We start from the raw sequence: 15,441 nt of genomic DNA on the forward strand, positions 1-15,441 counted from the left end.
CAAACCTATTCTTGGGTTATCATCCAATCTAAAAATTTAAATGAAAGGACACCAAACCCTATTCTTGGGTTATCATCCATTCTCTTTCCAACGGAGGTATGATCCTCGTCAACGTTCCAACTGCACTCATGTGCAACTACCAATATCGAAGAGACTTGATCAATGCCTATCCCCAAACTTCGATGGCTATATCTAGATTCATCTTGTTCGTAGAAATTGAGTTCCCTACAAAAAAAATCGACCTAAACCTCCTTTTATGTACTCTAGCGCATCCGTTGAGTAGTCTACTCTGGCATTAGCCATTTCTCATAGCCACGCAGTAAGGTTTTATTTTTTGGAATCACTTCTTTGTTTTGAAGATACAATGATGTATCGTAAGGATTACTTCTGGGGAATCATATACCTAGGCAGATATGAAAAGGGATAAAAACTTCATCAAAGGATAATCTTTAACAAACATATTTGCAAGTAAAAGATTCAGCTTTATTATTAATTTGTTTAAAGTGGATATTTACATTAATTATAGTTTTTTGAAATATTTTACATTTGATGAATAATAGTAAAATTTAGTCCTAGTGCCTAGTTCTTGTACAGCCTATTTCCCAAATCTACAAAACTGGTTTTTTTTTAACCATTGAAAAAGGTTAAAAAGGTTACAAAAGAAAAGCTAATTCCAAAATCTACACCATCTTCAATTTTTTCTAAAAGACTTCCCAACATTTCGCTGTACAAACAAAGTAGAAAACTGGCCAACTTACTTAATGAAACGAGGCAAATCAAAATATGAGCTAGGGCGTGGAATCTCGCTAATATGTGACTTCTACCATCTAGATTTCTATCTAACTGTTAAGTGCGAACTAATCCTTTTTATTACAGTGATGCACGTATCTTGTACCTTACGGATTACGTACATTACCTTAATAAAAACGGACTACGATATTGAATATGAGAAGTGACCTTTTAGATTATAGAGAACAATACGTAATGAAAATCAATGTTGAAATCCATTGCGAGTTTGGTTGCAGTGTCAACGATCAAAGCTGAATTGATCATCGAATTGAACAATACTATAAGAAACAATCACAGCCTTAGGGCGAGAATAATATGTCGATCTGATGTGTGAGCCACACAGTAATGATAAAATTGCAACCCTAGAAGAGAATAACACTAGATTAATGTTAGCCACATAACCAAAAATTGCAATGCTATAAGAGCGCTCCTTGAAGAGTTCATTCCCACCGAGCGAAGCCGAGCCGTTCTGAAGTGTGCAAATTTATATTCGAGTTATTTGGCTGGAATTTATTTTAGTACTTTCTAGGGTCCATCGGTCTGAAAGTTCTTGACCTAGCGTCCACATGACGAGTTTTGTAAGGAGCAACATTCGAGTCTACTGCAACGAAGAACGGAAGGCTCCAAACTCGAAAAAATGGTCCATCCTTGCTGCCCTGACTTTAATTATGCTGCTCCTTGACATCGTTGGTGTGTCAATGGGAACTCCTGCTACTTCCAGTGAAGTCCCTGACGACCCCCAAGGTAGGAAAGTATTGTCTAATTTAGTAAAGTCGGTTTGTAGCCAGACAAGATTTCCCCACCGATGTGTGTCGTCTTTGTCATCATATCGTGGCTTCGAGACAGCATCACCCGATATTTTGATAAGTTTAGCCTTGACGGAGAGCATGGAACATGCACAACATGCTTACGAATTGTCCAAGAGTCTAGACAGTGATATGATGATGTGAGATAAGCAAGGATTCTTTACATGCGGAATTAAATACTTTAAAGAATCTAAAAACTGGATGCCCAAATGTAAAAACTTACCTCCAGCCATTGATGTCACTTTTGTTTTATTAATTGTTGTAGAAGTTTTCTCAGTTCAACAATGGTTTTGCTTTGGGCTCTTTTTCCGAGCTGTCTTGAACTTTATGATATCAGCTTGCACACGCTGCTCGAACAAGAAACGAGTAGTCCAGAGTAACCAACAAAGGGCATTAACCGGATGCCTAAGCTGTAAAATTTTATAGACTCCAAATAAAACAGTTCAAAACTCAGAAACCATAATTATGCAGCCGAGATTCCCTGAACGGGACAAACTATCACTGCTTTGATAATCGAAACCCACGACAGAAATCCAGAGATGGGCCCTAACATATAAAATCCATCAATATTATTCTGTGCATAGCAGCACTTGGATTACGCTATAAAGGACATAGGTTCATTAGTATGATAACAACATCACGATATGAATGGCAACACTATAGCACACCATAAAGTAAATTGAAAGAAATATCAGAGAGGCAACATAACTTTGAGACTAAGATTATGCTGGCATATGCGGTTGATTCGATGAACTCTGTAATTAGAAATGCCTCGTGGAGATCAGTATTGTAACACAAATTTCATGCCAGCAGAAAAGAAAAAGGATATAGAAAATATGAGGGCACTTCCAAACTCTGCTCTCTCAACTTGATGGTGTAAAACTGAAGGGGATTGAGATGCAAGCTTGGGGACCAAATAGAAACATATATAGCCAAGCTTCCATCAAGCTTCTGTTGGCTGTGTCAGGTGTTTCACAGATCATGGTAGACAACTCTAGATGGAGTAATGGACCACTTTAGAAGCTCCAACAAGAAATTAATTAAATGCAGTTGATTTCCGTAATTTAAGGAAATTACTGTAGTTGGTTTCCAGAAATTAAGGAAATAACTGCAGTTCACTTTCGTAATTGTAGGCAACAATTGGGAAAACTTAATGGAGCTTAACATTCTCCCACTTGGTCCATACTTCCAAACTTAATGTCTCATCTTAAAATCCATTGATAATCTGTATTAAGTAATAGATACATGAATCATGACGATAAGTCCTCTAATGACAAGTATTATCTTCTATGTATTACTATGTATTTATTCTTATTATAATTTATGTGGCAACAATTTCTTAATGAATAAACCTTATGTTTATTCCTGGTCCTACACAAATGAGTTTTCTCAAATCAAATTAAGGTGCACATAAATATGAGAAAAACATCACAATAATTAAGAATTTCATTAAAATAACATTGTTCATACAATGAGAAACTACATAATGGAACCAAGTCCTATATTCATTACATGATCCTTGAATTTAAACGGTGGCATGCCCTTAGTCAAAGGATCAGCGATCATCAACTCAATGCTGATGTGCTCAATGACCACTTTCTTTTCTTTAACACATTCCCTTATAGCTAAATACTTAATGTCGATGTGTTTATTTCGACTTCCACTTTTGTTGTTTTTAGCCATAAAAACAGCAGCTGAATTGTCGCAATATATTCTCAATGGCTTAGAGATAGAATCCATAATTCTAAGCCCAGAAATGAAACTCTTAAGCCATACACCATGTAAAGTAGCCTCAAAACAGGAGACGAACTCGACTTCCATAGTGGAAGTGGCAATCAAGGTCTGCTTGGCACTCCTCCATGATACAGCTCCACCGGCTATCATAAAAATGTATCCTGATGTTGATTTGCGTGAATTAACACATCCAGCAAGGTCAGAATCTAAGTAGCCAATGACTTCCAAAGTGTCCGTCCGTTTATACATAAGCATGTAGTCTTTGGTTCCTTGAAGGTACCTCATTACTTTCTTTGTAGCTCTCCAGTGGTCTAAACCTGGATCACTCTAATATCGTCCCAACATTCCCACAACAAATGCAATGTTAGGTCTCGTGCAGACTTGAGCATACATTAGGCTTCCGACAGCAGAAGCATATGGAATGTTCTTCATTTGTTCCCTTTCAAAGTCGTTCTTCGGGCATTGGTTCAAATTGAACCTATCACCCTTCACAATGGGAGCTACACTTGGTGAACAATCCTTCATCTGGAATCTCTCTAAAATTTTATTAATATAGGTTTCCTGTGACAGACCCAAGATGTCTCGAAATCTGTCTCTATGGATCTTAATGACAATGACATAAGATGCCTCACCCATATCCTTCATATCAAAATTTTTAGAGAGGAATTATTTCACCTCATGTAGCAAACCCTTGTCATTGGTTGCTAGCAAAATGTCATCCACATATAAAACAAGAAAACAAATTTTACTCCCACTAACTTTCAGATATCTACATTGATCCATAATGTTTTCTACAAAACCGAAAGAAGAAATTAGATTATGGAATTTCAAATACCATTGGCGGGATGCTTGTTTTAAATCGTATAATGACTTCTTGAGCTTGCAAACCAATTTCTCACCATCACTAGAGGGGAATCCTTCAGGTTGTTTCATGTAAACCTCCTCCTCTAGATCTCCATTAATAAAAGTCATTTTCACATCCATTTGTTGCAATCCAAGTCAAAATGGGCTACTAATGCCATAATAACGCACAAGGAATATTTCTTAAATACAGGAGAAAAAGTCTTTGTGTACTCGATTCCTTCTTTCTAAGTGAATCCCTTAGCAACAAGTCTTGCCTTGTATCTCTCAATGTTGCCCAATGAGTCTTTCTTTGTCTTAAAGACCCATTTACATTCAATGGCTTTTGCACCATCAGGAAACTCAACAAGATCCCAAACTTCGTTACTCTTTATGGAATTCATCTCTTCCTTCATGGCATCGTACCATAATTCTGATTCTTTGCAACTCATGGCTTGTGAAAAGGACTCAGGATCATTTCTGGCTCCAATGTTGTAGTCAGATTCGTGCAGATACACAACATAATCATCAGGAATTTCTGATCTCTTTGGTCTAGTAGATCTTCTTAATGTTGTACCATCATCTTCCTGAGAAGTATGTGGTTCAACTTGTTGTTCAAAAGTTCTTGGCAACTCTTGAACTACCTGATCTACTGGAATGTCATCAGCAGCTTGTGGAACTTCAACAATTGGTTGTTCAACACCAGTTTGTACTTGAGGGGTGCTATGAACAATAACCAATCCATGACTTGAGGTGGAAGGTTGAGATTCTGAATGATCCTTCTCAGAAACTATGTTCCTGGTTTGATTGCTCCCACTGATCAAGTCATTTTCAAGAAACTTTTCATTTCTTGATTCCACAATCCTAGTGCTACGAGATGGACAATAAAATCTGTAACCTTTAGACCTTTCAGCATATCCAATGAAATACCCACTAATGGTCCTTGGGTCCTGCTTCTTCTCTTGTGGATTATATATTCTCATTTCAGACGGGCATCCCCAAACGTGCATATGTCACAAACTCGGTTTCCAACCTTTCCATAATTCAAATGGCGTTTTAGGTACAACCTTGGTTGGAATTAGGTTTAATATATACACTTCCATCTTAAGTGCTTCAGTCCACAAGGATTTAGGAAGATTGGAGCTGCTAAGCATAATCCACACCATGTCCAATAATGTTCGGTTTCTTCTTTCTGCTACACCATTCTGGTCGGGTGAACCAGGCATGGTGTATTGGGCAACAATCCCATGCTCTTGAAGAAATTTTTCAAATGGCCCAGGTGCTTGTCCATATTTTGTGTATCTACCATAATATTCTCCACCTCTATCTGATCTCACGATCTTAATTTGCTTGCTGCATTGTTTCTCTACTTCAGCCTTAAAGATCTTAAAGGCATCTAATGCTTCTCTCTTTTTATGAAGCATGTAGAGATACTTATATCGTGAGTAATCCTCTATAAAGGAGATGAAGTATCTCTGACCATGTGAGTCCATGTCTGGACTACATATATCAGTATGTATGTTCTCTAATATGTCCGAACTCTTATTGGAACATTTCTTTGACTTTTTGGTCTGCTTTCCCTTTATGCAATCCACACAAGTCTCAAAATTAGTAAAATCCAGAGTATTAAGTACCCAAGTTCATTTACCAATCTTTTAATTCTTTCTATGGAGATATGACCTAGTCTCCGGTGCCATAATTTAGAGGAATCTTCATTAATAACGCATCTTTTAGTGCCAGTGTGAACATGAATTAAATCATAAGTGACATTATTTTGTAAATTCATGCAGTAAAGACCATTAGACAAAATACCATTCCCAACATAATCAGATTTATAAAATAGATTGATAGATTTCTCTGAAAAGTTAATGGAATATCCAAAAGGTACAAGCCTTGAGACTGAAATCAAGTTTCTAGAAAAACTTGGAACATAAAAGGTCTTTTCTAATTCTAAAACAAAGCCACTACTTAAAGTTAAATAACATGTTCCTATAGCTTCCACATGCAAGCCCATCTTGTTTCCTGATAATATGCTTTGCTCACTTCCCACCGGCTTCCTTAAGTTTTGCAAACCCTGCAAGGAATTCGAAATGTGAATTGTTGATCCAGAATCAATCCACCATGTGTTAATATTGGCGTTAACCATATTAGATTCATAACAAACAAACGAGATTAAATTACCTTTATCCGCAAGCCATTTCTGAAATTTGGTGCATTCCTTCTTCATGTGTCCCTTCTTTTTACAGAAGAAACACTTGGAATCATTCTTGATATCGGCTTGGGGAGGTACTTTACCTTTCCCTTTTCGATTGGCTTGAGATTTTCCCTTTCCACGCGTTTCCAGCATTGCACTTTCTCCCAGTTCCATCACCAGTCTCTCTTCCTCTTGAACACACATGGTCATGAGTTCATTAATTGATCATTTATCCTTATGTGTGTTGTATGAGATTTTGAAAGGTCCGTATTGGTGCGGAAGACTGTTCAGGATGTAGTGCACCAGGAAAGACTCTGATATTTCAACCTCGAGTTTCTTCAATTGAGCCACAGTGTCCCTCATATGCATGATGTGCTCATGGACACCTTTCACACTGGTGAGCCTTAGGGATGAAAACTTCATGATTAGGGTGCTTGCTAGTGCTTTGTCTGAAGTGACGAATTGATCATCAATGGCCTTCAACAAGTCTTGGACCTTTTCATGCTTATCAACGGAACCACGAATACATGTTGAAATTTTAGTCTTAATGAACATCATGCTTAGACGATTGGATCGCTCCCATCGTTCATAAAGCGTAATGTCCATTGCAGTGCTGGTATTAGTGAGTGCAGGTGGCTCATCTTTCCTAATAGCATAGTCTATGTCCATCCACCCCAAATGAAGGAGAACCCTCTCCTTCCAAACCTTATAGTTATCTCCCTTAAGTTCAAGGATATCACAACGAATTTCAGAGCAATTTGCAAGTTGTACAACTGCATCAAAATTAAAAAATCACATGCTTATGTTAAAATTGAGGCTTAAATAAAATTTCATGTTTTACCAATGTAAATCATGCTCAAAATTGAATCTAATGACATAAAAATTGCATGTGGGCTAAATTTTTAATTCAAGCAGATTCAATTATTCAATTATTCATAGTTTTGAACTTTATGATAAAACTATTAATTCATAATTCCCGTGGGTAATTTATGAAATTTTATCCTAATTAATTACATAAATATAATAAAAATGATTATATTTAGTATAATTAATTACAATTTAATGTCTAAATAATCTTTATGTGATCCTAACCAATCATAATATATAATTTTATTTAATTAGAGACGTTGTGGCTATTCTCTAATTAATTAAAATTATATGGATCACTAGACATTATTTCTTACATAAATTGCATAAACAAAACTATACATAGTATTTTACATTTCATGCTAAGTGAAATGGCATATACACACTTTAATATGAAGCAATTTAAAAATAAAAATAAAAAAAATATGAAAAGTGAAAACAATTACCGCACTGACAAAACACTTAAAAATTTACTTATAAAATTATAAACAAATCTTAACGAGAGTAAAAAAAAAGTTTCGTGAAAAGAATAAGTCAAAATGATATTTTAAATAAACTCCATATTACTCCGTACTAATATAACAGAACTATAAGTGACATAGTATGAGTAAAAACTCCAATAAATATCAGTATTACTGTAAATTATGGCAATAATTCCTCACAAGATAAAATAAAATTAAAGCACTGTTGTAAATTTGCACACATCAAGGCAGAGATAAATTAAGGCTCCGATACCAAATGTGAGATAAACAAGGATTCTTTATATGCGGAATTAAATACTTTAAAGAATCTAAAAACTGGATGCCTAAATGTAAAAACTTACCTCCATCCATTGATGTCACTTTTGTTTTATTAATTGTTGTAGAAGTTTTCTCAGTTCAACAATGGTTTTGCTTTGGGCTCTTTTTTCGAGCTGTCTTGAACTTTATGATATTAGCTTGCACACACTGCTCGAACAAGAAACAAGTAGTCCAGAGTAACCAACAAAGGGCATTAACCAGATGCCTAAGCTGTAAAATTTTATAGACTCCAAATAAAACAATTCAAAACTCAGAAACCATAATTCTGCAGCCCATTCCCTGAACGCGACAAACGATTATTGCTTTGATAATAAAAACCCACGACAGAAATCCAGAGATGGGCCCTAACATATAAAATCCATCAATATTATTCTGCGCATAGTAGCACTTGGATTACGCTATAAAGGACACAGGTTCATCAGTATGATAACAGCGTCACGATATGAATGGCAACACTGTAGCGCACCATAAAGTAAATTGAAAGAAATATCAGAGAGGGAACATAACTTTGAGACTAAGAATGTGCTAGCATATGCGGCTGATTTGATGAACTCTGTAATTAGAAATGCCTCGTGGAGATCAGTATTGTAACACAATTTTCATGCCAACATGAAAGAAAAAGGATATAGAAAATATGAGGGCACTTCCAAGCTAAGCTCTGCTCTCTCAACTTGATGGTGTAAAACTAAAGGGGATTGAGATGTAAGCTTGGGGACCAAACAGAAACATATATAGCCAAGTTTCCATCAAGCTTTTGTTGGCTATATGTCAGGGATTCCACAGATCATGGTAGACAACTCGAGATGGAATAATGGACCACTTCAGAAACTCCAACAAGAAATTAACTAACTCCAATTGATTTCCGTAATTTAAGGAAATTACTACAGTTGGTTTCCAGAAATTAAGGAAATAACTGCAGTTCACTTTCGTAATTGTAGGCAGCAGTTGGGAAAACTTAATGAAGCTTTACAGATGAATGAAAGAGAATGGGCGGCATGGCAAGATTGTGTTGAGCTTTTCCAAGATACGTCGGACAGTCTCAACGTTTGTTTAAGCAACAATTCAGTCAAGAAAGATATCCCAAATTTGTTGAGCGCGGCTTTGACGAACCAGGAAACCTGCTTGAATGGTTTTCGTGACTTCAATTTAACAGACAGCAGTAATATAAAAGCTCTGATGTCGTCCAGAGCTGTTAATGTGTCAGAATTAACAAGCAATTTTCTTTGCATGTACAAGCTTTCCAGCTTCAAAAATCGCTGTCTGTTGAGTTCAGAAACAGAGAAGTTGGACTCTCACTACAGTCTGATCGAGAGAGATGGTTTTCCAGGATGGTTATCAGCCGACGACCGAAGGCACTTACAATCCTCCAGACAAGCCCACGTCATTGTTGCCAAAGATGGTTCTGGCAATTACCTGACGATCACCGAAGCAATAAACGCGACGCCTTCCAAGTCCAAGAGGAGACATATCATCTACGTCAAAGTCGGAGTTTACAAGGAGAACGTGGAAATATTGAAGACCAAAACCAATTTGATGTTAATTGGCGATGGGAATTACTGAACCATCCTCACGGGAAGCAAGAATTTTTTAGATGGTTCAACTACGTTCAAGTCTGCCACTTTGGGTAAGAATTTAAAATTGGTTTTTCGAATATACTTTCTTATATTTATACATTGCTCTGGATATTCTTCGATTGGATTAATATTAAATTGTATAATTGTTTTGTTTTTAAATATATCGTTACAAAATATTTCTAATTTATTTTATTGATAAATCATCATATTGGAATAAAACTTATTTACGAATTAAATGTTTTCACCATAATGTGAGAAAAATCATGATATAGAAATAGAACTTATTCACAATGAAAATATAACTCATTATATTGCAATAAAATTTATGTGCTGAGAATAAATATCTATAGTTGAATATTGTTATATATATATTAAAACTATATATATAAAATAGAGAGATTATATATATATATATATATATATATATATATATATATATATATATTTTAAAATTATATATATAAAATAGAGAAATTATAATTTAATATATATATATAATAAAATTATAATTTAATTAATATATATGATCTTTTTAAATTAATTTATCTAATTGAACTTGTATAGTGGTTAAAGTTTTTATAAATTAATGCTTGTAAATATTTATTTATCTTTTTCTTTTTGTTTTTTTAATTTATATGGTTACGCTAATCAAAAATTTTATTTTATACCCATAAATAAAAAACATTAAACGACAAATGTATAACTTTTCAGATGTATTAAATGACAAATGGTCTTTAAACAATTTCTCTTTAATTTATATAATTGCATTTCAAAAGAGATTGGATGTCGTTAACTCTACTTAGACTCTAAACAATTAATATATTCATAAATTTAGGTAGTGTATAATTGCCAAATGTTTTTCCAGTTTGTTTTGTTTGTTCTGTGTGCAATGACAAACTGTTTGTGTGCATTAGTTGTTTCTGAATGAGGTTCTAATGTATAACTTATCAGATGTATTTAGCCTTTATGTGATAGTTGTTTCTGAATTAGGATTTAATGTATAACTAGTCAAATGTATTAACGATTCTTGTTTTTCCCATATTAAACAACAAATTGCTTTTTGTGCGATAGCTGTTTCTGGAAGAGGGTTCATTGCGAGAGACATGACGTTCGAGAACACCGTTGGACCTCAAAAGCACTAGGCCGTAGCACTTCGAGTAGGTGCAGACTTCTCGGTGGTATATCATTGCAGCATCAAAGGATACCAGGACACTTTATATGTTTACTCCCTTCACCAATTTTACAGATTAGTAGACATCTATGGAACGGTTGATTTTATCTTTGGCAACGCGGCCACGGTAATCCAAAATAGCAATATCTTGGTTAGAAGGCCTATGAGACAACAAAAGAACACAATTACAGCTCAAGGAAGAACTGATCCCAATCAAAACACCAGAATTTCCATTCATAATTGCAGGGTAAGCCCAGCTCCCGATCTGCAAGATGTTAAAAAGTCCATCCAAACATACCTTGGAAGACCGTGGAAGCAATACTCTCGCACAGTGTTCATGCAATCCATTCTGGACGATTTGATCGATCCCGCTGGTTGGTTCGAATGGCAAGGAAGCTTTGCGCATCAAACATTGTACTATGGCTAGTATATGAATAGAGGCATTGGTGCAGTAACATCAAGACGTGTCCATTGGCATGGAATTCATGTTATCAAAAGCGCCACTGAAGCAGCTAGATTCACAGTTGGCCAATTCATTTTGGTAATTTGTGGATTCCTGCTGCAAGAATTCCCTTTACCCTTGGATTGATATGATGAATATCACAAAACCAGATATTTGATATTCATTTAAATGCTATCATTAAGCAACCCTTCCTATGTCCAATGTTCTAGTCTATATCCTATAGGACGTGCATAATAATTCTACCCATGCAAAAGTAGTAAAGAAAATAATGTAGTACACTTAACTTTCTATGCCATTTTATGTGTTACTTTCTCCAGAATGATGACGAGAAGTTGCAGTACTGAGACATTTTTGGCAATGCCAACTATCATAGAATCCTACTTGAATCCATATAAAAGTTGCTAAATTGATGAACTATGGATTTACTTGGAATGACATTTGCAAAATTTTGACACTGCCCTATGAAAGTTAAACATTTACTCTCATTATGAAAACAGATGAATACATGGAAAAATAGCTTAATTGCAAAATTTCCTGGATCACTTTGGGTTTGGGTTATAAGAATTTATAAGCAAGTGTTACATTGTCGGTCATTTGGTGCCATTGTCAGCCTAAACAACATATGTACTCCACAAAGATCATAAAGAGTTACAATTGGAACTAGTGGACTCTTCAAGGAATCTGGCACAGATAGATTTACAAGGGTTTAAAGCAAAAAACCTTAGGTTAGGTATTAATGGGTGGCATTGTCAGCCTACACAACATACAGATTCCATGAAAACCATGAAGAGTTACGACACGGAATTATGGACTTTGCCAGGAATCTGGAAAAGATATATTTACAAGGGTTTAAAGCAAAAACAGTTAGGCTATGTATCAAAATCCCCGATCCATTGTAAGGCTATTAATACATGCAAAAAACAGAATTTCAAATGAATCTAAGCCACATCAACAAGAAACAACATCAGAAACACAAAACAATTTCATCTCCATTACAAAAACAAAATCCCACTTCACCACTGAACCCTTAATGGGATATACACAGTATCAAGCCATCCCCAAGGGTTCCAATATCGTTCTGGTCTCCCCCACCAAATAAATAAGAGAGGAAGGGGAAAAATCCAGGTGATTTTGACAAAAAACCCCGCTCTGAGAAACCTACATCTAAATCGAAATAAGTCCCCAGGGACAATCGGGTCTGCTACTCCGAACAACATCCAACCAAACAAAAGATGAATGAATAAAACTCATTACTAAAAAAGATAAAACTTGATCATTTCTAAGCACTCATTCCATCGACTCTTGAAAATTCACATATCAAACTTCAAAGATATGAAGTAGATGACTTGACTCGCCGTAATCAGGGTATAGATTGGTAATACCAGCATTAGATTTTTCAAAAAAACATCACAAAAAAACATAATGATTTACCAACATTGGAGCTACATGAAAATGAGTATAAAGTATCGAACCCATGACATAACTCTACAAAGAAGTTGCAGTACTGAGACATTTTTGGCAATTCCAAACAACAAAAAAAATGGAAAATGATATTTGAAGCAACTATCATAGAATCCTACTTGAATCCATATAAAAGTTGCTAAATTGATGAACTATGGATTTACTTGGAATGACATTTGAAAAATTTTGACACTGCCCTATGAAAGTTAAACATTTACTCTCATTATGAAAACAGATGAATACCTGGAATGGTGGCCATGGACTGCAATGGAGAAGTTCCAGTACTGAGACATTTTTGGCAATTCCAAACAGCAAAAAAAATGGAAAATGATATTTGAAACAACTATCATAGAATCCTACTTGAATCCATATTAAACATTGCTAAACTGATGAACAGGCAGGCAATTGAGAGACTACGAAGTAATGCAATTCGATTTCCTGTAACATACATGTTGATAATTTCCTGTAATAAAGGAAAAGTATTTTTGCAGAAGTAATAAAGCATAATTTACAAATATTCTAATGTCTAAATGCATGCAATAATTTTACAGGTTGTTGCATCTATGGCAAAAGGAATTTACTTTGCTCGTACAAGGAGAAGTGGCAGGAGAGTGACAGGGGGTGTGTAGCTGCGATGCACATCGTCTGATGATGGCAGACCAGCTGATGTCAATGCCAACAATGCACCAGGGAACATTGTTGAGGATGACCATGTGACAGCAGCTGATGTTAACACACCATCAGCCACAGAACCACCATAAAAAATAGTCCAAGGGGCAAGCTCAACTAAAAAGATCAGTGCTATAAGAGGATGGAAAAAAGAACAAATGTTAGTTGCAATTGCCGACATAGAGTTTCATGAATACTCAGTTTGGGCATCTACAAAAAAACATGGTATTCCTCCCTCATCAATACATTATTGGATAAATGGACTAACTCATACAAAATGTAGAGGACCTCTTACAGTTATGACTGAGGAGGAGGAGGCCAAGGTGGTTGAGTGGTGTAAAGATATGGCCCAACTAGGACATGGGCTAGAGTTGATACAACTCAAATCAACAGTTGCTCAAATATTTCAAGGGAGGCCAAACCCATTCAAAGATGGGTTTCGTGGTAAATCATGGTGGTTTGGGTCTAAAAAAGGGCATCCAGAACTTGTATTGCATACTACTGAAGGCCTTGACAGAGACAGAGCATGAAATTTGCACCCTGCAGTTGTGCAAAAGTTATATGACACACTTTCTAGTGCTTACGATAAACATTCTTATGGAGCAGACCATATATGGAACTGTGATGAAACAGGTTTACAGGCAGGGAGGAATTGTGGCATGCGGGTAATTCTCAAGAGAGGGAGCTGAAATGTGCCAAAGATTTTTCCCAAGAGCAGGGAGTGGATAACTATTTTATGTTGTGTTAATGCAATTGGTACTTCAATCCCGGGATTTTATCTATTCAAAGGTAAAAATCAACTGAAAAACTATATACAGACCTGTGAACCAGGTGCATGCATGGCTGCACATCCCCATGCATGGATGACTAAAGAACTGTTTCTAAGTTTCCTTTTTCACTTTGTTGCAATGGTACCAGGTGGCATCTTGCCTAATAACAGACACCTTTTGATATTAGATGGCCATGGGAGCCACATGACTGTACAAACAATTGAGGAAGCAAACAATTTAGGCATCGACTTGTTGACATTGCCAGCTCATACCACTCACAGACTGCAACCCCTTGATGTTAGTGTGTTTGTCCCTTTTAAGAACTATTTCAGGTCGAAGCGCGCTGCATGGATGGCATATAATCCTGGGGTTGAGGTGAAAAGGTTTGACATAGCAGAGCTTGCAAGTAAAGCTTTTAAAAGGGCTTTGACACCATCAAATATCAAGGCTGGCTTTAGGAGGACAGGAATCTGGACACTGAACTATGATGCTCGTATGCATGATACTGGTTGTAGCCAAGCGTTTCATGTGGATGGTAGGGAAGAAGGGAATGCCCAAACAGGTGTTGAAGTGCAAGAAGTAGATGACCAAGATGATGTTGTTGCAGCTGGTAATATGATTTCCCTATCTCAAGGACACTTATATGCTGAAGATGATGAAACTGTATGTGAAACACAATATAACAATGAAAAAATTCGCAGTAACATGGAGATTGTTCCACCAACTCAAGAACATGAAATTCCTGTTGCTGATATTGTTAATGATATTGTTGAACATGCATTTGACAATGACCAATTGACATTGCCAAGCCAAGTAACCCCACCTTCATGGCTAGCAAAGGCAATGATCAATATGAATGCACATAGTATCTCAGAAACCAATGAAGAAAGCATGAACATGCCCTCATAACCAGCAGAATTGAACAATGAAATTGTTCATTTTTTTGTGGACAATAGATCAATGGAAGAAGATGAAGGACATAATGAGGCATCAAATGAAGATAATGGTATAGTTCAATCAGTTCCAAGAGATACTGAAAGGGAAGTACTAAGCAATGACATGCAGGTGGGAGGGGTGGAGAAGACACTTGGATGGTTCCTAAAGCTACCAGTACAGAGAGTATCAATGAAAGAAAAGCAAGGTGCACCGAGTAGTCTTCGTCTGGGCCGAAGCTCATAGTTACTCACCTCAGAGGACTATATAAACCTGTCAGTTGAGTTTGAAAAAAAGAAATTTGAAACGAAAGAATTAAAACAGAAAAAGAAGTATCTAGTCAAGGAGAAGAAGGCAGCAAGGATTGTTG

General features: G+C 36.1%; 1 protein-coding gene across 1 annotated transcript; it reads left to right on the forward strand.

Annotated features, from left to right (window-relative positions):
* The first annotated feature begins 1,355 nt into the window (after positions 1 to 1,355).
* On the forward strand, positions 1,356 to 9,590 carry LOC149223987 (pectinesterase/pectinesterase inhibitor 3-like). Its single transcript, XM_089388055.1, has 2 exons — positions 1,356 to 1,735; positions 8,969 to 9,590. Exons 1-2 carry the CDS (start codon positions 1,356 to 1,358, stop codon positions 9,588 to 9,590), a joined length of 1,002 nt encoding a protein of 333 aa, XP_089244181.1.
* The last annotated feature ends 5,851 nt before the right edge of the window (positions 9,591 to 15,441 follow it).

The sequence above is a fragment of the Pinus tabuliformis genome, chromosome Q (genome assembly GCF_031772625.1).
Source record: "Pinus tabuliformis cultivar Carrire ecotype Pingquan chromosome Q, CPIR1, whole genome shotgun sequence".
Taxonomy (NCBI): Eukaryota; Viridiplantae; Streptophyta; class Pinopsida; order Pinales; family Pinaceae; genus Pinus; species Pinus tabuliformis.